The sequence below is a fragment of the Budorcas taxicolor genome, chromosome Y (assembly GCF_023091745.1).
Source record: "Budorcas taxicolor isolate Tak-1 chromosome Y, Takin1.1, whole genome shotgun sequence".
Classification (NCBI taxonomy): Eukaryota; Metazoa; Chordata; class Mammalia; order Artiodactyla; family Bovidae; genus Budorcas; species Budorcas taxicolor.
This window is the reverse complement of record NC_068936.1, coordinates 51,513-77,302: the sequence shown is the minus strand read 5'-3', so window position 1 is coordinate 77,302 and position 25,790 is coordinate 51,513. Positions and strand designations below refer to the sequence as shown.

At 50.9% G+C, this 25,790-nt stretch overlaps 1 protein-coding gene across 2 annotated transcripts in view; it reads right to left on the bottom strand.

Moving 5' to 3' along the window:
• Positions 1-1,221: 1,221 nt before the first annotated feature.
• The window catches only part of LOC128071005 (F-box-like/WD repeat-containing protein TBL1X), a 74,389-nt gene continuing 49,820 nt past the window's right edge, over positions 1,222-25,790 (bottom strand). For both annotated transcript variants that reach the window (XM_052664003.1, XM_052664004.1), the window contains 10 exons: positions 25,291-25,432; positions 22,805-22,868; positions 22,573-22,670; positions 20,155-20,215; positions 13,614-13,735; positions 10,910-10,984; positions 10,307-10,434; positions 7,317-7,482; positions 5,575-5,676; positions 1,222-4,622 (listed from right to left, as the gene is read on the bottom strand). In XM_052664003.1, coding sequence (XP_052519963.1) covers positions 4,596-4,622; positions 5,575-5,676; positions 7,317-7,482; positions 10,307-10,434; positions 10,910-10,984; positions 13,614-13,735; positions 20,155-20,215; positions 22,573-22,670; positions 22,805-22,868; positions 25,291-25,432 — 985 coding nt within the window. In that variant the 3' untranslated portion in view covers positions 1,222-4,595. The remainder of the gene's footprint in view (positions 4,623-5,574; positions 5,677-7,316; positions 7,483-10,306; positions 10,435-10,909; positions 10,985-13,613; positions 13,736-20,154; positions 20,216-22,572; positions 22,671-22,804; positions 22,869-25,290; positions 25,433-25,790) is intronic.

Here is a 25,790-nt window from a genome sequence, read left to right as displayed (position 1 = left end):
CCAATACCAGTGCCCACAGGTGCACAGAACCCTCGCCGTGAGTATGAACACCTCGAAGACCTTTTAGGAACATCACCCAGATGTGGGCCCCTAAAAAAAGCCAAAAAAGTTCTCTGCTCCGTGAGCGGAAACTCAGATTCCCAAAACAAACTGGGGAAGGGGGGGGTGGTTCTCAACGGACAAATATTTTTAGAATCACTGCAGCAGAGGGTTCCATAGAGATTAAAGCTAGGTAAAAGCTTGGGCAATCTGGTCTCAACCCAGTTTCCGTCATAGCTCGGAGACCTCCTTGAAGCTGTGCCCGAGCTACCAGCGTGTTGCTTCAGCTATGGAAGCCCGAGTTCCAACACACTCATTTACTGGTGGTTAAGTCCTGCCTTGCGACGTGCACTCTGGGGGGTTCGGGACATGGGTCACCCCAGGCCCTTCAGCAGCAGGGCTCGGGAGTGCTCAGAGATTCACCCCAGATCCGCCATGTGAAAGCACTGGCAAGGCTTACAAAAAAAAGAGAACCTGGGGCAACACTGGGGTAGAAGCAACAGCCCAGGTCTGGCGTGACTCCCACGCAGGGTCAGCTTGTGGCTGGAGGACACGGGGCTCTTTGGGGTGGCTCACATGCACGGCCAAATGCAGCCCGTCTGGCTGTCTCTGTGTCAGCTCCCCGCTGCCTATCACCAGGGGAACATCGCTTCAAAGCGACCACGTCACTTCTGTTTACTGATCACAGTGGCATAAAGGGAACCGGTCACCATCTGCATGTGTCTGTCTGCACCGACACTGGCATCCCTGACTTTAGGTTCTTCTAACTCATTACTCATCCTGGAACTCAAAACTGCCAGCGACCCAAGCCTGCAGACAGGAGAACATCCATCTGCTTTTCGACTTTTCTAAAACCGCCAGCCTGAAACAAAGTAAGGAGAAGGAAACTAGTCACCAAAAAAAAAAAATAAAAGGGCACGCTCGCCTTTCACATCAGAATGCATCTGCAGTCTCTCTGGTCTCTTCATCTGGTTTACAACCAACCGGTTGTAAAAGCAGCCCCGGCCCCTGCCCATTTCTCCAGGAGAAAAAAAAAGAGCTTGGGGACTTGAGGCAGCAGAGTTAGGTTAGCGCGGGACCCCCGGAGATGCCGCGCCAGACGAACAAGAAAGCACATGCGGAAAGTTCTCTATCAAAATAGAGCAATTTATTCAAGACAACCGAATATGGTCTGTTGATTCTTTCTTGGAACAAATGAGCCATCTCTCTCTCTCTCTCACACACACGCACACACACGCACACACACACGGTGATTCTCTTTCTGGGAGCACGTGAGGGTGGAGGTTGCGGTGGGGGATAGGTGGAGAGAACGAAACGGGGTTGGGGGGAGGGGGCCCGTGTGGATGGAACAGAAGCTGGAAGATGTGGACAGAAGGACATCTGGCTGTACGTCTGACACAGACAATAAAAACCGCAGAAGCCAGACATTCACAAACCTCAGGGAGCGGCGGGAGGGAAACACTCTGCATTGGATGGGAAACACGATCGGAAAAACAAAACAAAACAAAAAAGTGGGCTGAAAGGTTAAAAAAAAACAAAGAAAAAAAAGAAAAAAACAAAAACAAAACACGGAACAAAGTAGACCCTTACTCCCGACAAAGTGCACTTCACTTGGCTCCGAGATGTCTTTTCAGAAAGACTAAGTGAATGAACATCGCGGTTCTGTAGCCGTCGAGTGGGATCGGACGCGCTTCCCCAGGTGTGCGTGCGCACGCGCACGGAGGACGATTCCGGAGTTTTTTCTGCGCGTTACTCTCTGCTTTCAGCACCAAGGTCCCATCTGCGCACTGAGGACTGCGAAGCGCTCTACACGACGTCTAAAACCCGCTTGCACGGACGGAGCGATGCACCCACCGCGCACTGGCAGAGGGTGTAGCGGGCGTGACTCAGGGCAGGCATGGTTTCCAGGGGCGCCGGCTGCCTCCTCTTCGCGGTCCCCACCCCGGGGGCTTCTTCCCGCTGGTACATGGGCAGTTCTGCCTTCCTCAGCAGCGTCAGGTCGTCGCCAGGCCCAGTATCCAGTCCTTGGCCTTACAGCCCCCGTGGCTCCAACCTGGCAACTTCCAGCCTGGTACAGGTTTACCAGGAGGCCCCCATCAATACCTGGGAGACCCTGCATACCGACCGCCCCGTGACGATCCTCTCGTGAGCCTTTCATACCAAATCCCACCTTCACCACCCTCCAGCAGCATTTGGCTCATCAAACGTAAACCGCGTCTGGAACCCAGACAGCTGATGCTGTGTGGACAGCGACAGGTTTTCACTCCGGGAGGGGCCCAGATGGTGTTCAACTAGACCTCTGCAAATTGCATCTCAAACTTAAATCATTTTGGGGGGTGGGGGGAGCAGTGATTATCCGTGGACCCCCGAGGGCGTCTGCTATCAAGGTGGGAGTGGAGACTCCAATAGAACACTGACCTTCTTAAAGGTTAAACGTTTAGATATAGCAGAGCCTGAAGAACACACCCAACCTGTGCAGAGTGCCTTTTGGTCTTCTGCTATCAGAGGGGTTTGAAAAACTCTCAGATCCACGGAGATAATGAGCTGAGAGAGATGAATGCACTCTGGCTTTGGGGCTGCTCCTGGGACAATCCAGCTTCTGCACAAAGGCCTAGCCATGCCTTACCGTTGGCTTTTGGTGCATGGACAGATACCACCAATCTCCGAATACCATCCAGGCCGGTTGCTGGAACACAAAAGGGCTGCAACCTACCCACTGCCAGCCCCACCCCGGGTGGAAGATGGATAAGCCCAGAGGCCCTGCTGCTAATTTACAAGCTGGGTGGGCATGGGGTCATGACATTAAAAGTACAAAGATCACTTGATCCAAGGGAAAGGAAAACTCCCCTAGGGACACACAAAGCCATGTTTTAGTATTTTTTTTTTTTTTTTTTTTAAAAACAGTAAAAAGATTCATTGCTTAAAAAAAAAAGGACAATTTCTCCTGACCTACTGCCAGAGGAAGCAAATTGTGAAGATGGCCTGTGAACTGACGCCCTACCTCTGTTAATTCACCCTCAGGACTGAAAACCTCTCCCCGATCACTTGTGTCACTGTGAGACCCAGTGAGATCCCGGAGGCCCCTCCAGTTGGTCAGCCCTGGAGGGACTTGGCCGAGCTGCTCCTGGTTTGGAGGGGGGAGTCCCCCCACAGGTGGCCCCTAGTCTTAAACGAGGTGGCATTGGTGTTGTGGAGTGGGGTGGTTCCGACGGCCCCCTTTCAGTGATGCTGGTTCTGGGAACGCTTCTTGGGTTTGAGGGCACTCTCTTGTCCACTGTTTCGGTCCGATGCAACCGGAAAAAAGAAACGCCCAGGTCTTCCTGGAGCAGAAAAGGGGTTGGGGTCTTCCTCTCCAGCCGCATAGACCAGCCCCAAAGCTGACCCCAGAGCTCTCCACCCAGAGTCCCCTCACTGCCTTCCACCAAGCTCAAAGTGAAGGGACCCCTCTACCGTCTCTTCCTAAAGGTTTCTTTTTTTCTTGTTGTTAAATATGAATCACACAAAGCTCTCGTGTCTGAACGGCCATTTTACGATTTTAAAATTGTTTTAACATAAAAAATATCTTTTTTTCTTCTCCAAAAATACTCTGGGCTCTTTCTCTTATAAGTCACTTTTTTTTCTTCTTCCCCCTCCTGTAAAAAGTCCCCCTTGCCCTGCCTTCTTACATAAAGCACTTACTATGCAAGGAAAGTGCCCTTGAGACTGGAAAATGGGAGGCGACTATGAGGGAGGGGGAGGGGGATGGGGGAGGGAGAAGGGGAGGTGGAAGATGCAGGCAGAAAGCTGTCATCAGAGACTCACCACATCCGAGAGAGGGGCTGTCTCTCTGGTGGGTGGAACAACAGCAAAGAAGCAAGACACCCAGTAACAGTTTCCACCTTGGACCCAAGGCCTGGCCCGCCTCCCCCACCCTTCCACCCCACCCACCAAGACGACAGGATTCCAGCCCACAGAAAAACCACGGGGACAAAGGTTCTAGAAAATAGAAACTGTTGGGATTACAAAGGTACCCATTTCATCCATACAAACTGGTCTTTCGAACGTCCTTGTGAGAGTTTTAACTGTAGTGTCCAAATTTTTTTGGGGGGGGAGCCCAACCCATTGACGGGAGGAGTTTTTCCTCCCCTTTTGGTTTATCACAGCATTTTTTCTTCTCTTCGTTTTGGCACAGGCTTTCCCGTTTTTTCATTCCTCTCAATCATCGGAGCCTGTTCTGGATGGAAACCAATCCATGCGCCAAGTCAAGCTGGCGGCTTCGCGCTCCCCTGGGGCTGGACGTTCCGGGTGGAAACCATTCCTTTTCCCCCCCTTTGATAGGACTTGCGTGTGTGTTTTCCATTTTAAACTTCTCAGTGACGGTTATGAAAAAGGAAAAAGAAAAAATAGAGACTCCTATGGCCAGGGATGACGTGGTCTCAAAGGACACTCCCTAAGGTCAGGCTGGTGCTGTTTTGGAGCTGACGGAATTGTGTCTGAATAGTGCTATGACCCCACACATCCACTGCTGGTCCGCTAGAATTCTCTTCTCATGCCTATAATACTTTTTCTGTGTGTGTTTACTTTCGCAGATCTAACACGCACACCTGAAAGGAGAGAGAAAAGCACCTGTTATCTTGAGAGGCAACACAAGATGCCCTTAAGAGCTCAGGACAGCACGTGGCCTGTGGACCAAATCCGGCCCACCGCCCACTTGTTTATAAATAAAGTTTTATTCGCACACAGTCCAGAGGGTTCAATCAGACCGGCTCTAGCGGACAGCGGAGTGTCTAAACATCATTAGCAACCAACCCCAGGCCACGGCCGTCGATGGGTGTAACAGACCAGACCCCTACACAGTGGAGCAAATGCCAACTGAAGCCTTAGCACACATCTAGTGGGGGGCGGTGGGGCACAGGCTGACAGCCAGCCAGCCAGCACCCTGCCCTACATCTCAGGGCAATTCCAAGTGCAGAAAGCTAGACACCTCAGGGGACCACACAAGGTTACTGGGACCCAGGAGACCTGCTGAATGGAAAGTTGGGCCTTCATCATCAGAGGGTCCGGGTGGGAGCGCAAAGGTTGAAGCCAAGGGTGGACCAAGTTGCTCAGCCTCAGCATCTGTGATGTGGGGGTCACTCCTCTGCTGTGGGGGGTAGGTCCCAAGCACCCTAAGACTTCCAGTAGCAGCCCTGGTTTCCACACCAGGTGCCAACATCTCCCCACCCACCACCCCCCAAAAGCACTAACAACCCAAATGCCTCCAGACACCTCCAATGTCTCCAGGGGTGTAATCGATGCAGCTGAGAACCACCAATTCCGCCGGGAAAAAAAACACACATCATTCAGGAAGCGAGAAGAGCCGTCTGCTCCCAGAGCACTGCCCAGCCCAGATGCTTCCTTCACCAACAAGTGTCTCTGAGGCCCATCACGGCCCTGGGAGTACGCCCACGTGGGTCTCAGGGGTCTGGACTGTTCTTGACCCCACCCTCCCCAAACCCTCCCACCTCCCTGCACCGCCCCCTCTCCTGCCTGGGGAAACCCCAGGGTGCTGCTTACGGAGCCGTCTGACGCACTGGCGCCCACTTTGTCACCCCGGGCATTCCAGCACACCTCAAAGATGCCCCCGGTGCCTCGGTAGCTGTGGACGAGACTTCCGCTCTGCAAAGCAAGGGCGTCGTCACTCAAGAGGCAAAACACTGGTGAGGCCACCCCATCCCACCCCACCTGGGGATGTCAGCCCAGAAGCTTCCAAAGACACAGATGCTAATAGAACTTTCAGTTAAAGGGGCTCTGGCAGCTGCAGGAACATGTGACTCAGAACTACGGCCATAGGGTTGGGGCAGGGGGTACCTAAATGACCCTTGGCTGCCCACCAAGAGAGACAGCCTCTACGGTTTCTGCCCGAGCTAACGCCTCCCGGGAGAAGGAGAAAGTCAGCAAGATCGGATATGTGGTTATATTTCAACCAGGCTTCCGTCTCACTGAGTGTTCAAGGGAGCCTCAGAATGACTCAAGAGAGTTTTATGATTTAGTGGGGGAAAAAAAGGATGCAAAATGTGGGAAGCTGCTATATATGTACAGCACAGGGACCTCAGCTCGGTGCTCTGCCGTTATCTGGAGGCTTGAAGACGGGTCGGGAGAGGGAGGTTCAAGAGGGAGGGGACATTTATTTACTTATGGCTGATTCCGTTGCTGTACAGCAGAAATCAGCTGTAAAAAAAAAAGCAATTATCCTCTGATTTAAAAACAAACGAACAAAAAAAGGGTGGGTAAAATGATTTGCTGAGCTGCTGATGGCAGAACCCGGCTAATGATGGCAATTTTTTTGAAAGTCAAGCATCCTCCTGTGATGCAAGTTCGATCCCTCGGTCAGGAAGATGCCCCTGGAGAAGGGAATGGCTACCCTAACCACCATTTTTGCCTGGAGAATCCCATGGACAGAGGAGCCTGGCAGGCTACGTAATATAAGTCCATGAGGTTGCAAGAGTCGGACACCACTGAGCAGCTAAGCACACACATGGGCGGCCGTCAGCCTGGTTCCACGTTAGGGCCACTGTTGCATCTCGTTTGCCAAGAAGGCACGATTGTGTGAGGCGGCCGCAGAGGAGGAGCCCGAGGTCTCAGTAGGCTGCAGCCTCGGCCACAGGCTGGCTAACGTGGCGTCCATTACTACCTCCCTTGAGAAAGCATGTTCATCAGTGTCTGCCTGGCCTCAGGGCACACCAAGGGGGTGGCAGATTGAAAAAAGGCCACTTCATCCATCCTGGGACCACACACAATGTCTGCTGCTGTCAATGTAAGGCAGTGGGTGCCAGGTTTCCTGCCAAGGACTCAGAAAAAAAATAACCCAAGTCCCTGGCAGGGGCGACCCAGCATCCACAAAGAGCCCGGGGCAGATGGCGCTGGGTGGGCTTCTGACCCTCTGGGGAACCGGGGATGTGTCTAGTCCGTGTCTGAGGCAAGGTGTTCCTGAGTGCAAACTCAGGTTCTGTGGTCACCAAGAAAGTGAAATCAAAGTGTCAGTTACTCAGTCGGTCCGACTCTTGGCGACCCTACGGACTGTAGCCCACCAGACTCCTCTGTCCATGGGATTCTCCAGGCTACAACACTGGAGTGGGTTGCCATTCCCTTCTCCAGGAGAATCTTCCCAACCCAGGGATCGAACCCGGGTCTCCCGCAATGCAGGTGGATTCTTTACCGTCTGAGCCACCAGGGAAGCCCACGGGTCACTGAGAACTTGACTGTACTGGGTGTGGGGCTGGGGAGGGACCCAGGCGGTGGGAATGCAGGGGGTTTACCTGAGTGTTCCAGATGTGCACACACTTGTCGAAGGAGCCGCTGGCCAAGTACTTCCCGTCGGGGCTGAAGGCCACGCTGTACACGGGTTCCTGGTGCTTGGTGAGTGTGTGGATGCACACGCCCCGCTCGACGTCCCAGAGTCGGACGGTAGAATCGAATGAGGCGCTGGAAAGACACAGAGAAGGTCACCGTGGACGCCCGTGGGTTCAAAAAAGGTCACCAGAGCTGTCGGCAGGTTCCTGCTGGTCTCCCGAGGACGCCGCTCTCACAGTGGGACTGACTTTCCTTACATTTCAGAGACCGTAAGCGAGTACCTCTTTCTCTTCTAGAATGTGACTCAACACGCATGGAACACACAGCCTCAGTCCAGGGAGGGCACATGTATGCCTGTGGCCGATTCATACTGAGGTATGCCAAAAACCATCCCAACATCGTAAAGTTTTTCTCTTTCAATTAAGATAAATAAATTAAAAAAAAAAAGTCACACAATAAATCTCTTTCTCTTTTTGGGTGCCATTATCAAGGCAACAAATTGACAGCCACACTCATTTATTTCTGCACTTCTCTGAGACACAAAAGATACGTATTCGCTACATTTGCTAAAACGGTCCCACCACTGACAACACATGTATCCCTGCCAAGTGTAAAACAAAGCCAATAATAAAGCCGAGAGCCGTATTCAGGGAAATGGCTAAGTGAGCGAACACAAATTTTAATCCCACAGGAATTAAAATATAATCGCATCCAAATATATAATCACACTCCCGGGAGCTGCAAATTTTAGTTTCGTCTAAATCTGAAAGAAGAGCGTGCGTGCATGCGTGCCAAGTTGTCCCATTCATGCCTGACTCTGCGACCCCATGGACGGCAGCCCCACCAGGCTCCTCTGTCCATGGGATTCTCCAGGCAAGAATACTGCAGCGGGTTGCCGTGCTCTCCTCCAGGGGATCTTCCTGACCCATGTCTCTTACGTCTTCAGCATTGGCAGGCAGCTTCTTTACCACTAGGGTCACCTGGGAAGCCCATCCACCATAAACCTGTTTCACCAGGCATTTCCTTCCTCTTCTGGGACTTACATCCATCGCTTTATGCTTGGCGCCTAGGAAGCTCACTTACGGCCGTCATGGGTACCATGTGATTCAAAAGCACCTTACAAGTCATTAAACAGAACAAAACAAAACAAAAAAAGATAACATCTGTTCCTAGACCTTTACGTGGATTTCAGGACAGTGGTATGCACCAAGAAGGTAACAGCTCTCACCGTTTTCTGGATCAGCTTTTCAGCTGATGCAGGAATTCCTTTCTGTGGTTTCTGAGAGATGGCCTTGGGTCAGGCACTTTCAGTAACAGACTGTTCATCCCACTGCTATGTGACAAAGACAAGGGGAGGGGTCTCCCCCTCATTTACAGCAGGGCTGGGCCACCGGCCACTCTCCCCACTACCCGATTCTCTGCAACTCCACAGGAAAAAACCCACTGCCACTTCCTCCCAAGTCCTGTCTTTCCCAGACCAGACAAACATCTACGCTTTGTGGGATCATGGTCTCCAGAACCCTCAGTGTACCCCACGTTCACTCCTAGAATCTCTTTAGCTTGTGTGCCTCAAGGTTCTTACTAAAATATCCTCCTGGGAGTGCCACACTGTATCCTGCGTGAGGTCTGACCAGGACCTGGAACACACAAGTCTGCAGAATGCAGCCTCAGTGATGAGCTTCTGTGGACTTCTAACCACTCTGCTCCCCTCTGGCGAGTCACTGACTGACTAGTCCTCTGCATCTGATCCTGGTGTCTGAGGGGGTTTACTGCATAAACCTGGGGTCCCCATCCTCTGGGACCTGATGCCTGATGATCCAAGGTGAAGCAGAGGCAATCATAACAGAAATAAAGGGCACAATAAATATAGTGTGTTCAAATCATCCTCTAAACCTTGGAAAAGTGATTTTCCATAAAACTGGTCCCTGGTGCCAAAAAAGCTGGGGACAGCCAGGATGAATGGTTAGGCTGGATCTGGTATCGGCCAGGGGACCTTTTATCACCATTCAACATTCTCACCACCTGCAGCTCCGAGTTGGGCCAAGTAAACCAAGCCCAAAGTGAAGTGAAATGAACTGAAAGTCACTCAGTCGTGTCCAACTCTTTGCAACCCCGTGGACTATACAGTTCATGGAATTCTTCAGGCCAGAATACTGGAGTGGGTAGCCTTTCCCTTTTCCAGGGGATCTTCCCAACCCAGGGATCAAACCCACGTCTCCCACATTGCAGGCGGATTCTTTACCACCTAAGCCATCAGGGAAGCCCAAGAATACTGGAGTGGGTAGCCTTGCCCTTCTCCAGAAGATCTTCTTGACGCAGGGATCGAACCTCGTCTCCTGTGTTGCAGGCAGATTCTTTACCAACTGGGCTACCAGGGAAGCCCAACCAAGCCTGAGGTCCAAGCTAAATTGCTTCCTTTCTTCAGTCACAATAAAAACCTTCACCAGAGCAAAATGCTGGGAGAGTGGATGTAGGCAATTTCTCCCTCCAGCGTCATGGTTTAAAGCATCCTTATTTCAACTTAGCCATCACGTGATAACCTCTATCTCGCGGCCCTTTCAAAGTGAGCCGTCTCTCCGTTTACTTTGAGTTAGTTAGTTTCTAAGTAACTTTGAATGTGAGTCACTCACTCGTGTCCAATTCTTTGCGACCTCACAGACTGCAGCCCGCCAGGCTCCTCTGTCCATGGGATTCTCCAGGCCAGAATACTGGAGTGCGGTAGCCTTTTCCCATCTCCAGGGGAACTTCCCAACCCAGGGATTGAACCCGAGTCTCCAGCATTATAGGCAGACTCTTTAGCAGCTGAGGGCATAAACACCTTTGCAAGCCACACTGACAGCATCTCCTGGTCTCTTCGGGACATGAGTGACTTTTACCAGCGCGTGGCTGGAGCAAACTCAGCCACCAAGGCTGCTTTCGAGAACCGAGACTGGGGTGCAGGCTGTCTGCCCTTTACCTCGCCAACATGATGCTGGAGTTGGGGTTGCTGGTGGCCGGCCCGGTGGGACTCCACTTGATGGTGTATATCTCTTTGCTGTGCGCCTGAAGATCGTGGACACACGTGTCCTGCTTCATACTCCAGATCTACGGGGATGCAACGAGAACATGGTGAGCAAAGGCCGATTCTCCCACCAGGAGAAGCACTGGAGAGGTTTCTCTGTCCCTGGGAAGCTGACGTCCAGCAGGGTGGGTGGCTGACAAGGGGCAGGTGCTTCCCAGGCAGAGGCGTCTGCTCACCACCAGGGGGCGCCTGTCAGAAAGGCCACGGGGATCCATACTACCCTGGTCTGATCTCAGAAGCCAGGCAGGGTCGGGTCGGGTCTAGTTAGTACTCGGATGGGAGAAAGGCCTCGGGAACGGAAGGAGGCTCCACGGGACCCTCGACCGATAAACAGGGCTTCACTGCTGGGGCAAGCGGCATGTCGTTTGCAAAGAGAAAAAACGACAGAGGCAGTGAGAGGGCTCACAACACAATGGTCAGCTGCAGGAGGAGCGCTGGGACTGAAGACACAGCCCCCGGGGTCACCAAGGGTCACACGGCCCGGCCTTGCAGCCTTACCTTCAATGTCATGTCATCAGAGCAGGAGGCTAGCAACATGCCAGAGGGATCCCATTTGATGGCATTGACCTCATTCTGCAAGAGAGCAAAAGGTTTAAAAAAAAAAAAAAGAAAGAAAGAAAGAAACAAATGAAGGCCTGGGTGTAGTAAACACAAGCGTCCAGCAGGGGGCAGGAGCGCTCTGTTTTCGATGAAAAAAGGCCTGGGAGTAGTAAGCACAAGCTTCCAGCAGGGGGCAGGAGCGCTCTGTCCTCACTGCAAAGAGCCCAAGACCTGTAACAGAATTTGAATGCTGAGTTCCAAAGAATAGCAAGGAGAGAGAAGAAAGCCTTCCTCAGAGATCAGTGCAAAGAAATAGAGGAAAACAATAGAATGGGAAAGACTAGAGACCTCTTCAACAAAATTAGATACCAAGGGAACATTTCACGCAAAGATGGGCTCAATAAAGGACAGAAATGGTATGGTCCTAACAGGAGCAGAAGATATTAAGAGGAGGTGGCAAGAATACACAGAAGAACTATATAAGAAAGATCTTCATCACCCAGATAATCATGATGGTGTGATCACCAACCTAAAGCCAGACATTCTGGAATGCAAAGTCAAGTGGGCTTTAGGAAGCATCACTACGAACAAAGCTAGTCGAGATGACGGAATTCCAGTTGAGCTATTTCAAATCCTGAAAGATGATGCTTTGAAAGTGCTGCACTCAATATGCCAGCAAATCTGGAAAACTCAGCAGCGGCCACAGGACTGGAAAAGATCAGTTTTCATTCCAATCCCAAAGAAAGGCAATGCCAAAGAATGCTCAAACTACCACACATTTGCACTCATCTCATACACTAATAAAGTAATGCTCAAAATTCTCCAAGCCAGGCTTCAACAGTACGTGAACTGTGAACTTCCAGATGTTTAAGCTGGATTTAGAAAAGGCAGAGGAACCAGAGACCAAACTGCCAACATATGTTGGATCATCAAAAAAGCAAGAGAGTTCCAGAAAAATATCTACTTCTTACTTTATTGACTATGCCAAAGCCTTTGACTGTGTGGACCACAACACACTCTGGAAAATTCTTAGAGATGGGAATACCAGACTACCTGACGTGCCTCTGGAGAAATCTGTATGCAGGTCAGGAAGCAACAGTTAGAACTGGACATGGAAAAACAGATTGGTTCTAAACAGGGAGAGGAGTACGTCAAGGCTGATACTGTCACCCTGCTTATTTACCTTATATGCAGAGTACATCATGAGGAATGCCGGACTGGAAGAAGCACAAGCTGGAATCAAGATTGCTGGGAGAAATATCAATAACCTCAGATATGCAGATGACACCACCCTTATGGCAGAAAGTGAAGAGGAGCTAAAAAGCCTCTTGATGAAAGTGAAAGAGGAGAGTGAAAAAGTTGGCTTAAAGCTCAACATTCAGAAAACGAAGATCATGGCATCTGGTCCCATCACTTCATTGCAAATAGATGGGGACACAGTGGCTGACTTTATTCTTTTGGGCTCCAAAATCACTGCAGACAGTGACTGCAGCCATGAAATTAAAAGACACTTATGCCTTGGAAGGAAAGTTATGACCAACCTAGATAGCATATTCAAAAGCACAGACATTGTTTTGCCAACAAAGGTCCATCTAGTCAAAGCTATGGTTCTTCTAGTAGTCATGTATGGATGTGAGAGTTGGACTATTAAGAAAGCTGAGCGCCAAAGAACTGATGCTTTTGAACTGTGGTGTTGGAGAACTCTTGAGAGTCCCTTGGACTGCAAGAAGATCCAATCAGTACATCCTAAGGGAGATCAGTCCTGAATATCCATTGGAACGACTGATGCTGAAGCTGCAACTTCAAAACTTTGGCCACCTGATGCAAAGAACTGACTCCTTGGAAAAGACCGTGATGCTGGGAAAGATTGACGGCAGGAGGAAAGGGGACAACAGAGGATGAGATGGTTTGATAGCATCACTGGGTCAATGGACATGAGTTTGAGCAAGCTCCAGGAGTTGGTGATGGACAGGGAGGCCTGTGTGCTGCAGTCCATGGGGTTGCAAAGAGTTGGACACGACCTGACCCGCTGAACTAACTGAACTGAACTGAAGTAACACAACCTTCCAGCAGGGGGCAGGAGCGCTCTGTCGTCTCTGCAAGAAGCCTGCTTGCATTCACCGTGGATTAACCAAGCACCACCCCAGGTTTCAGGCATGTTTCTCTTCCTCCTTCCTCCTTAATCCAAAGTGCAGTCATACGCTCTACACAACCAGCCACCCTCAGCCATATTTCTCCAAGGGGAAAAAAACCAAAAACAAAATCACATCTAAGAAGGAAGCCAAATGAATTTATCTAGAAACCAGTGTAAAAGCAGTTAGTTATTTCAAAGCTGACTTTAAAAGTCATTTTCCTACTCACTTTTTTTTCCCCTGTTATGTCCTCAGACATTTTTATAACACCTACTTTAGTGTCTTTCCTGCAAAATCCAACACCTGGCTCATCCAGATAATTAAAAAACGAACGAAAAAAAACACCACTGCCAACCCAGGTGGATAACTGACCACCAGAGGTAGCAACAACAGTCCCGAGGAGGCTGTAGGAGAATGAATCGGCAGTCACAGTAAGCAGGCTTTTAATCCTAGGCAGAAACCAGCCGGTTTCCCAGCTCCCCACACATCTTCGGTGAACCTGAGGCCCCACAGTCAGGACTCACACTCACCGTGTGTCCCTGGAACGTTTTGACGGGGCGGTCGCACCCGAGTCTGCAGACGTGAATACACATGTCCGTGCTGCAGGAGGCAAAGGTAGTGTTGTTCTGCCAGTCCACGTCGAGAGCAGGGGCTGCAGAGAAGCAAAGGGCGGAGGGGAGGGGGAGACGGGACGACACAGCCATTCAGCAGGTGTGCACAGAGCTCAGCTGACTCGGCGGCAGCAGCAGCAGAGCTGAGAAACCTGACCGTGTGATAGAGCAACACTCGCAGTGCCAGCACAGCCTCGGCCATCACAGACCCTGAGGTCTGCCGTTTATATTTGCAAGGAGAACCAGACAGCTCCAGAAAGAGACCCGACCCCCACCAAAGTGTCACCCAAAGTGATCCCAAAGTGATGCTTTGGGTGCCCTGAACATAGCAACTCGCTCCCCTGGTGCAGGTGAGACGGTAGGGGAGAAGCACCCTGCTGCTCCCAGGGACATCACCGGGCTGGGTGATGGATTTTCTTTCGGTGGGGAAGGCAGAGAGCACACACTTCACAGCCTATGTTCAACGTGTGTGTGTCTCTCGCTCAGTTATATCTGACTCTTTGGGACCCTGTGGACCGTAGCTCGCCAGGCTTCTCTGTCCATGGGATTCTCCAGGCACGAATACTGGAGTGGGTTGCTATTCCCTTCTCCAGGGAATCGTCCCTGATCCAGGGATGGAGCCCAGGTCTTCCACACTGCAGGCAGATTCTTTACCATCTGAGCCACCAGCAAAGCCCCTTGTTCAAGGTATCAGGGTTGAAAGAATTGCCCCACAACCCGTTACTGCGTTCTACAACTTAAAGATGCTGAGTTGACAAGAACATCTGAGGGGAGACGTGTGGCCTTAGGATGGACGCCGTCGCTAGGTCCTGGGCCTTTTTCAGGGGCCGCTGGCTTGAAGACCTCCGTGAGGGTTTGGGGGACGTGACAGCTTGCTTCCCTTCTGCCATCGTCCCCAGGAGACGACTCAGTACCCTCATTCTCTCCGACACGTCCCTGCTTCTAAGGAAAAGGAGGGTTAAGTCCTGCAAGCCTCTGCTCAGACCTTCCTCAACTGATCAGTACCTAACCTTGTCTCACATGTTTCTTACACGTAAGTCAGCACTGAAGTGGGACAAGACTCCAGTTCACCCAGGATATGACAAATTGGAAGACCCCCTCCCATCCTTAGCCTTCAACATATATTTATCAATTTTTTAAATTTATACTTTGGCCACCTGATGCAAAGAGCCGACTCATTGGGAAAGACCCTGATGTTGGGAAAGATTGAAGGCAGGAGGAGAAGGGGATGGCAGAGGATTAGATGGCTGGATGGCATCACCAACTCAATGGACATGAGTTTGAGCAAGCTCCGGGAGTTGGTGATGGACGGGGAGGCCCGGCATGCTACGGTCCATGGGGCTCACAAAGAGTCGGAGACGACTGAGCGACTGAACAATTTCTGGCTGTGCTGGGTCTTGGCTGCTGTGTGTGTGCGGTCTCTAGCTGAGGTGTGTGGGCTTCTCACTGAGGCGGCTTCTCTTGTCGGCGAGCACAGACTCCGTAGTTGAAGGGCACGTGTTTACTTGCTCCACGGCACAGGGTATGTTTCCTGGTCGGGGATCGAACCCAAGTCCCCTGCCTTGCAAAGGCAGACTGTTAATCACCGGACCACCAGGGAAGCCCCTGTCCTTAACCTTCAAACCAGAGGTGCACCCTGTCCACCCTCCTGCCTTCCAGAACTGCAAGACGGATCCCATCAGCTTCTACGTCTTAGCACCAACCCCTCACAGAGCCTGCGTGGGAGGGTTTCAAGTAGCGGCAGCGCTGGCTTGCTCAAGAACCCACGAAGGGGGGTTCAGCACAGGTCCACAGCTGCTGCTAAATTTGCCACACGTGCCCAGTGGAAGGAAGGAGCCAGACCCACGTGGTCAGCAGGACTGCCCAGGGAGCGTGGAAGCAAAGCCCGCAGCTGCTCTTGTTTGTAACACCACACACGAGCCAAGTCACAGGTTTCCCTCTGCCTTCGGGCGTGCAGTTAATGCGCCTGGAAGGGTGACAATCTGGCACGCGGTTCCAGGGATGTTTAGCGGCACCTGGCCATAAAAACTAACGTGTGCTGAGCCCCGGCCACCTAAACGGAGGACGCTGGGTCGCTGGTCTGCGTCCACTGTGCAACTGGGACCCTGCCCTCCCCCGATCAGTCACGATCCAGTGTGGCTGATGGACACATAACAGGGCTCAGTGGTTCTAGGGGGTGACTTGCTCACACTTGGCCAATGACATTTGACGATCAGCACCGCTCTAGGTACAGTCAGGCTTCACTTTGCTTTAGTCCTTTTAACTTTTAATTGAGAAAAGGTTATCGAATGGATGCTTTCGAACTGTGGTGCTGGAGAAGACTCTTGAGAGTCCTCTGGACAGCCAGGAGATCCAACCAGTCCATCCTAAAGGGAATCAAGCTGGAATATTTATTGGAAGGACTGATGCTGAAGCTGCAATACTTCTGATGAAAGTCACCTGATGGGAAGGACTGACTCATTGGAAAAGACCCTGATGCTGGGAATGATTGAAGGCGGGAGGAGAAGGGGATGACAGAGGATACGATGGTTGGATGGCATCACTGACTCGATGGGCATGGGTATGAGCAAACTCCGGGAGATGGTGCAGGACAGGGAAGCCTGGTGTCCTGCAGTCTGTGGGGTGGCAAAGAGTTGAACACGACTGAGCAACTGAACAATAACAACAAATAGAATCCCGGGAAGGTGCAAAGGTGTTACAGGAAGGCTCTACCTGAATCCGTCACCCACTGGTTGCATGTCGGGGCCTTCAGTACAGGGCCGGACTTGGAAGGTGAGTGGGTCCAGACTCGGCTGTGTGTGTCATTAAGGTTTGATCTCAAGGGCCGATCCATGTAACCACCACTGCGGTCAAGAGCCACAAGCGTGTCCCAACACCACCAGGACCCCCCTTGGGCCATGTTCCTGGCCCACCATCCCCTCCCTGGACTGAGATATAAATGCTATCTCACCCAGGATGTGATCTTTGCAGTCTGACTTTATTTTATTTTATTTTTCCAAACTGCAGAAGCCCATTGAGACCTATCCAAGCCTTTGGGTACTACCCACCTTATGAGTCACTCAGTTGTGTCTGACTCTTTGCGACTCCATGGACTATAATAGCCCGCCAGGTTCCTCTATCCATGGGATTCTCCAGGCAGGAACACTGGAGTGGGTTGCCATTTCCTTCTCCAGGGGATTCTTCCCGACCCAGGCATCAAACCTGGGTCTCTTACATCACACGCAGATTCTTTACCATCTGAGCCCCTAGTCAGGTCCTGTCTGAGCCACGATTTGACCCTTGTGGCTTGGGCAGTATTATCCACAGTCTATCAAAAAAAACGAGTGGGTTGCCATGCCCTCCTCCAGGGGATCTTCCTGACCCAGGGACTGAACCTGGGTCTCCTGTATCACAAACAGATTCTTTACTGTCTGAGCCACCAGGGAAGCTCCTGCACTTGTTTTTAACCTGTTCTTTCCCATTGCTGAATGTGGTACAACACTGTTAAGCTCTGAGGCCTAATGCTTCTTGCTGACCGAGGGCACCCCCACCAGGCCTTCATGGGGAGCACCTCTGGAGAGGCAAGGCAACTGCTGATTTTCAACGCATCACACGCTGAGGGACGGCTGTCCCTGCAGCTTGTACAAAAGCACGCTCCCTTGTCTTCCATCTTGGACAGTGTCTACCACACTGCTTCACGCTATAGACAAAGAGCAAATACCACCCAGAGCCAACCCAGCAACGGGCTACGGGTCGACCCCGTGGGCAGCATCACCCCAGGTGAGAAGCTCCCTGAGGGCAGAAGAGACACGTGGGAAAGCCTGGGACCTTGGGAATGCTCTGGGGGAAATTTACATCTTGCTGAAAGACTCAATACACGAGTCCTCAAGAGGAAAACTGGTACAGGAAAGTTATGGGCATATTCCTCTCAGAAGAAATTAGAAGCCAGAGCTGCCTGTGTTACAGACATCTCCCCCATCACATGAGCACGCTGATGCTCAGCACCAAGAATCAGAACCCTGGCAGGCTTCTGCCCCGTCACTGAGTCCCTTCCCTACAACAAACCTCGAGATGGTCTTAGCCTCTGTCATGAGGCTGCAATCCCAAAGGGGGCTCACATCAAACCTGACAGAAAGCCACCAGGCTCACCTGCCACGGTCTGCTCCGTCTATGGCACAGATGGCTGTGACACGCATGGATCAAATCATGGAGATTGGGTTGTCAGGGCCTGGGGAGAGGGGCACTAGACACACAGACACAAACCATACACAGACCCCTTCCACAGAGAGACACACGCCCACACACAGACACAACCCACCCACACACGCCCACACACAGACACAACCCACCCACACACGCCCACACACAGACACAACCCACCCAGACACAGACCCCTTCCACAACGAGACACACACCCACACACAGACCCCTTTCATAAAGAGAGACACACGCCCACCCAGACACAACCCACCCAGACCCCTTCCACAAAGAGAGACACACACCCACAGACAGACCCCTTCCACAGACACACCCACCCACCAACACACAGACCCCTTCCAGAGAGACACACGTGCACACACAGACCCCTTCCACGAGAGACACACACCCACACACAGACACACACCCACTCACACACAGGCCCCTTCCACGAGAGACACACACCCACACACAGACACAACCCACCCAGACCCCTTCCATAGAGAGACACACGCCCACACACAGACCCCTTCCAGACACACCCACCTACACACACACAGACCCCTTCCACAGAGACACACACACCCACACACAGACACACACCCACCCACACACAGGCCCCTTCCACAATGAGACACACACCCACACACAGACACAACCCACCCAGACCCCTTCCACAAAGAGAGACACACACTCACAGACAGACACACACAGACCACTTCCACAAAGAGAGACAAACACCCACACACAGACACACATGCACACAGACCCCTTCCACAGAGAGACACACACCCACACACACACACACACCCACACAGCTTCCAGAGAGATACACACACCCACACACAGACCCCTTCCACAGAGACACACACCCACACACAGACACACACAGACAGCTTCCAGAGAGACACACACACCCACACAGACACAACTCACACACAGACCCCTTCCACAAAGAGAGACACACACTCAGACACACACCCACACACAGACCCCTTCCACAGAGACACACTCACACACAGACACACACATACACAGACCCCTTCCACAATGAGAGACACACACCCACACACAGACCCCTTTCATAAAGAGAGACACACGGCCGGCCACACACAGACACACACCCACACACAGACACACACCCACACACAAACCCCTTTCACAAAGAGAGGCACACACCCACACACAGACGCACACCCAGACCCTTCTACAGAGAGACACACACCCACACACATACACAACCCACACACAGACCCCTTCCACAAAGAGACACACACCCACACAGACAGGCCCCTCCAGGGAGATACTCACACACACAGATCCCCCCACCAAAGACATATCCCTTCCCACACACAGACACACACCCACACACAGACCCCTTCCACAGAGAGACACACACACACAGACCCCTTCCACAAAGAGAGACACACTCACATACAGACCTGACCCCTCATACACAGAGACTCCCCTACAGAGAGACACATACACAGACCCGCCCCCCTGCAACAGATACACATCGCCACACAGAGAGACATGCACAGAAACACACACACAGACCCACCTACACACGCTCACACACAAATAGACCCACATACACACGCTCACAGGTTGGGCTCCCAAGCTCCCTGCTCTTGGAGCCCTGCCCACTTCCTGGTGGGGAAACACAACTCTACAAAGGCTCAGTGACTCCCATCTCCATCAATGCTGTTAGGAATAAAGCAGTACCAAGCACCCCGAGCCCAGTACCACCAGAGATGTGTGCACAGATGAGTCCTCAGGCACAGCCACAGAAGACACGGGCTGACTGCCTCTCCAGCGGGGCGAGGTATGCACGGGGCACCTCCGCGGGTCTGCTGGCCGCACCAAGAGGGAACCAAGGGCCACGTGCCTCTGCCACAGTCATGTCGAGGACCCTGCGGGGAGCCTCTCCTCCCAGTCTGCTCCTGCAGGGCCACACCCGTCCCCTCCTGCTTGGAGCCCTTCCCGGGCACCGAGGTGGGTCGTGCTGGCCTGGGGAGTCCTGGGGGCCAGCCCTGTGGTTCTGAGCATCACCAGGAACCCGGATCTGCCCAGCAGGAGAGACCCTCGGAAGCCTGTAACACATCACCTCAGGGCCACGATGCGTCAGCAAAAGTCCACCCCACACGCTCAGCACTGCTCTTGAGGCATGCCCTCTTCCGAGCATTCACCGTTACTTAAAGGGACCCTTCTCAGGACTCCGAATTCTCATTTTTGAATTAAAAACAAGAAAAGTTAAAAAAAAAAATATTAAAAGAGTACTCACCAGAATGAAACGGAAACTGTTGTTTGGCTTCTCCTGTGTGAGCATCCCAGATTATTGTTGTCTGTAATCCGCAAAAAAAAAAAGAAAAAAAAAAAAATTAGTTACTGGTTCCTCCAGCCAAGTTTTCTCCAGAAAAATTTGTCACACACGAGAACACAGCGAGCCCTTTTTTCTAAACTAGCACTGCTCAACTTAAAATTTTCTAGTAAGCACAGTAAAAAATAAAATAATTAAAAAACCAGTAAAACTTATTTTCACAATATATAGTTTATTTCACTCCAGTGCAGTGAAAATATCGTCACTTCAACGTGAATCAATATGTTCGCATCACATGGCCTGCGTCTTTTTCGCCCGCTCTTTGGAATCCAGGGTGTGTCTTACACACTTAAATCACCTAGACATCACACTTATGAACTCAGCCACGCCTATCTGGTTATTATACTCCTCCGGACAATGGCAGCCGTAACTGATATGCAGGAAACTACCAATTTTGGTGGGAGTCCCATTTTTATCCTCAAACTTAAAAACCTATCATTAAAAAAAAAAACTTTTCTTTTTAAATGAAGAGATTTTTGGTTGCACAGGACGTGAGATCCCAGCCATGCATCAAACATGTGTCCCTCTGCACTAGAAAGCGCAGAGTCTTAACCACTGGACCCAGCAGGGAAGTCCCAAACTTGAGAAACTATTAAAAAACAAACACAGAAACAATGCATATATAAAACTCTGTTTTGGAGCAATTTTCCAAGTGAAAAGCTGCAGAAATGGTTATTTCTGAAAATTCCCCTGACTGTCACTCTGTGAAGTAGGGGCATTACACAGGCTAGAGAAACTGGGTTCCACTGGGGTCTGGCATTGATGTATTGCTGCACATATTAAGGAGGAAAAAAAAAAAAAAAAAGATCTCCACCCCAGAAGACAAAGGAAGTCACGAATGCTTCAGAACACATTATAGTATTGGGGAGACACGGGGGGGAGAAGCCAGAGGCAGCTCGATGCAAAACATTTGGAATTAATTCTCAACTGCAGTTTTCAGCTAAACTGGAAACTTGACGCCTCCCTGTCAATGACATTTTAATCAAGATCTTCCTTTAGGAAAAACTGGTTCTACTTTGTATCAACAGCGTTAACTTTTCCTGGCGAAATACTGACAGCACTGAGTGCATTTGAAAACCTTCAGGCCAGCTCCAGCGCGAAGTCGCTTCAGTCGTGTCTGACTCTCTGTGACCCCATGGACTGTAGCCCACCAGGCTCCTCTGTCCATAGGATTCTCCAGGCAAGAACACTGGAGTGGGTTGCCATGCCTTCCTCCAGGGGATCTTCCCGATCCAGGGAACGAACCCGCATCTTGTAAGTCTCCTGCACTGGCAGGCGGGTTCTTTACCGTTTGCGCCACCTGGGAAGCTCTAGACCAATTAACATTTTTATCCCCCGCTCCACAGTGTGGTTTATAGGATTTTAGTTCCCTGACCGGGTACTGAACCTGGGCCCTGAGCAGAGAAAGTGCCACATCCTAACCACTGGACTGCCAGGGAAGTCCCAGCGATTTTTTGTTTGATGGAGATCAATCTTGAGTGTTCACTGGAAGGACTGATGTTGAGGCTGAGACTCCAATCCTTTGGCCACCTGATGCAAACAGCTGACTCGTTTGAAAAGACCCTGATGCTGGGAAAGATTGAAGGCGGGAGGAGAAGGGGATGGTAGAGGATGAGGAGGCTGGATGGCATCACCGACTCAACGGACATGAGTTTGAGTAAACGCTGGGAGTTGGTGATGGACAGGGAGGCCTGGCGTGCTGCAGTCCATGGGGTCACAAAGAGTCGGACAAGACTGACTGAACTGAACTGAACTTTTTACTCTTAACTGAGCCAGTCACAAGTCTGGCATGGCAGAGAATATATAAACACTTTCACAATTCTGACACAACTTCACACACTACATCAGTTGTCATAACAACTTATCAGTTCAGTTCAGTCGCTCAGTCATGCCTGACTAGTTTGCGACCCCATGGACCTCACAACTTACTCTGTGTTACCTTAAGCATACACTGAGTAAAAGTAAACATGACTTACCCAAAGGCTTTTATGGATCAGAAATACAGGTTAGCCACTCTGGGTTAAGCACGCACTGAGGGCCAAAGCCAGGATCCCTAACTTAAATTTCCTCCCTGAGATTATATCATTTTCAAGAACACTGTTATTATTCCCGCCATAGTTGATTCATCACGGTAGACAGTCTCTCACTCAGACACTTCTAGAATTCCAGAAGATCAAAACCACAGAAGCTCACAAAACCTCCAAACAAGGCCCCTTTGATTTCTTAAGGGGGAGGCAGAATTTCCAGAATTCAAAGAAACGGTGACGTTTCCCGAGAGATTAAACATAGATAAACAGTAACGTATCTCACGCAAACACTCACTTTGTCTACTCCAGCACTCAAAATGTAATTGCCCTTCTTGTTCCACTTCAAGGCGAAGATTGGGCCTTTATGTTGGCCTAAGGTGCTGGCCAGGTTACCTGGTACGTTACAAACAAAGAGAGAAAGCAGGGTGATTTCTGAGACACGCTCGGTCTGTACCCCAGATGATGACAACTGAAAGCACCCCTCCTCCAAACCCTAATGCGAGGGAGGCGGGGTCAGGAGGACTTACCATCCTCTGTCCATATTCTTGCAAAACCATCATAGGAACCCGTAGCCAACAGTGTCCCGTCACTCTGTGGGCCAGAAACACACACCAACACAAACTGTTTATTAGAGCTTGCACGCGGGACCTTCATTCTCCGAGCAGGGGTCGAACTCATGGCCCCTGCAATAGAGGTGCAGACTCCTGACCTCTGGGCTACCAGGGAAGTCCCAGGCTTCCCTCCCCCCAAATCATCACAAGGCCAGGGGGCGAGGAAAACACACCACACTCCGTCACCACTGACGACATCAACAAAAGGCACTGTATGAAAAGCTACTGTGTGGCTTTCGGAGACCTTGGCGAGCTTTGAGAAACAGCTGCAGATACTTGGACGAGAGAAGCATTTGTGATGAAATGACAGGACGTACAGGGATATGATAAACTGTTGGTGGGAATGCAAACTAGGACAGCCACTATGGAGAACAGTGTGGAGATTCCTTAAAAAAAACTGGAAATAGAGCTGCCATACAACCCAGCAATCCCACTGCTGGGCATACACACCGAGGAAACCAGAAGTGAAAGAGACACGTGTACCTGAGTGATCATCACAGCACTGTTTACAATAGCCAGGACGTGGAAGCAACCTAGATGTCCATCAGCAGACGAATGGGTAAGAAAGCAGCTGTACATATACACAATGGAATATTACCCAGCCATTAAAAAGAATGCGTTTGAATCAGTTCTAATGAGGTGGATGAACCTGGAGCCTATTATACAGGTTACAAATAAGAAAAGGAGTACGTCAAGGTTGTATATTGTCACCCTGCTTATTTAACTTCTATGCAGAGTACATCATGAGAAATGCTGGGCTGGAGGAAGCACAAGCTGGAATCAAGATTGCTGGGAGAAATATCAATAACCTCAGATATGCAGATGACACCACCCTTATGGCAGAAAGTGAAGAGGAACTAAAGAGCCTCGTGATGAAAGTGAAAGAGGAGAGTGAAAACGTTGGCTTAAAGCTCAACATTCAGAAAACTAAGATCATGGCATCCGGTCCCATCACTTCATGGCAAACAGATGGGGAAACAGTGGCTGACTTTATTTTTCTGGGCTCCAAAAATCACTGCAGATGGTGACTGTAGCCATGAAATTAAAAGACGCTTACTCCTTGGAAGGAAAGTTATGACCAACCTAGACAGCATATTGAAAAGCAGAGACATTACTTTGCCAACAAAGGTCCGTCTAGTCAAGGCTATGGTTTTTCAGTGGTCATGTATGGATGTGAGAGTTGGACTGTGAAGAAGGCTGAGCACAGAAGAATTGATGCCTTTGAACGGTGGTGTTGGAGAAGACTCTTGAGAGTCCCTTGGACTGCAAGGAGATCCAACCAGTCCATCCTAAAGGAGATCAGTCCTGGGTGTTCATTGGAAGGAATGATTTTGAACCTGAAACTCCAACACTTTGGTCACCTGATGCGGAGAGCTGACTCATTTGAAAAGACCCTGATGCTGGGAAAGATTGAGGGCAGGACGAGAAGGGGATGACAGAGGATGAGATGGTTGGATGGCATCACTGACTCAATGGACATGGGTATGGGTGGACTCTAGGAGCTGGTGATGGACAGGGAGGCCTGGCGTGCTGTGATTCATGGGGTTGCAAAGAGTCAGACATGACTGAGCAACTGAACTGATACAGAGTGAAGTCAGAAAGGAAAACACCAATACAGTATACTAACACATATATATGGAATTTACAAAGATGGTAACGATGACCCTGTATGCGAGACAGCAAAACAGACACAGATGTACAGAACAGACTTTTGGACTCTGTGGGAGAAGGCGAGGGTGGGACGATCTGAGAGAATAGCACTGAAACATGCATATTATCATATGTGAAACAGATCGCCAGTCCAGGTTCCATGCATGAGACAGGGTGCTCGGGGCTGGTGCACTGGGATGACCTTGAGGGATGGGATGGGGAGGGAGGTGGGAGGGGGGTTCAGGATGGGGAACACGTGTATACCCATGGCAGATTCATGTCAAGTATGGCAAAAACCACCACAATACTGTAAAGCAATTAACCCTCCGATTAAAATAAATTAGTAAAATAAAATAATATCGAAAACAGAAAAAAATAAACTGTACAGTCCAAAAAAAAAAAAAAAAAAAAGAACATGATAAACAGAAAGTGAAAAGACGCTGGAGAGCTGTGTGTGCGCCCAGGCACAGATGCTGGGGGTTGGGTGGGAAGTCAGCATCTTCCTGGGCACACCTCACAGGGTACCCCCACGTAACAGGCTCCCCGATAAAGCCGCCAGACTCCTCCTGCCGACGTGCAGCTTACTGAACACCATCCGGTTGGTGGTCGGCCCAGACCCCTGGCTGGGCTGACCCACAATCCCGTGCCCTTCCTGGGGTGCGCCCCATCTCCATCCAATGCCACAAGCCCTTGCCGAGGCCAGAGGGACCGCACAGGTGTCCCTTATGGCGTCCGGGAGGGAGGCGGCTTACGTTCCAGTCCAGCGAGGTGACGTCTTTGTTACTGGGGACGTCGTGGCCCCCCTCCCGGATACAGTGCCTCAGCACCAGCTGCGTGGAGCCCCCGTTGCTGTTTTCATTCAGGTTCCATATCCTGGCGGTCGAGTCTCCGGACCTGTGCAAGGAACACAGCCGGGCTTCAAGCTCCCGGGCCCACAGCAAGTGACACCCACCACTGCTTGTCACCTGGCTGGGTCTCCATCTTTTTAATCTTGCTCCAAAAAACAAAAAATCACCGTGGTTTTCTCTTTCCACTCTTAGGTGCCCTTAATCATTTTAAATGTCTGCGCATAGCTTTCCACACGGTTGAGAAAAGAGTTGAATAAGGACTTTTGCACAGGCTTAGACACCCCAAGGGTTCCCCCTCGCTCAAAGCCCTGCTCTGTACACTGAGAAGATTGCAAACACGACGTAGGAAGGTAGTGTCTGTCCCAGGAGGAAGGACTTGGACACCCAGACCCCGGGCACCTATG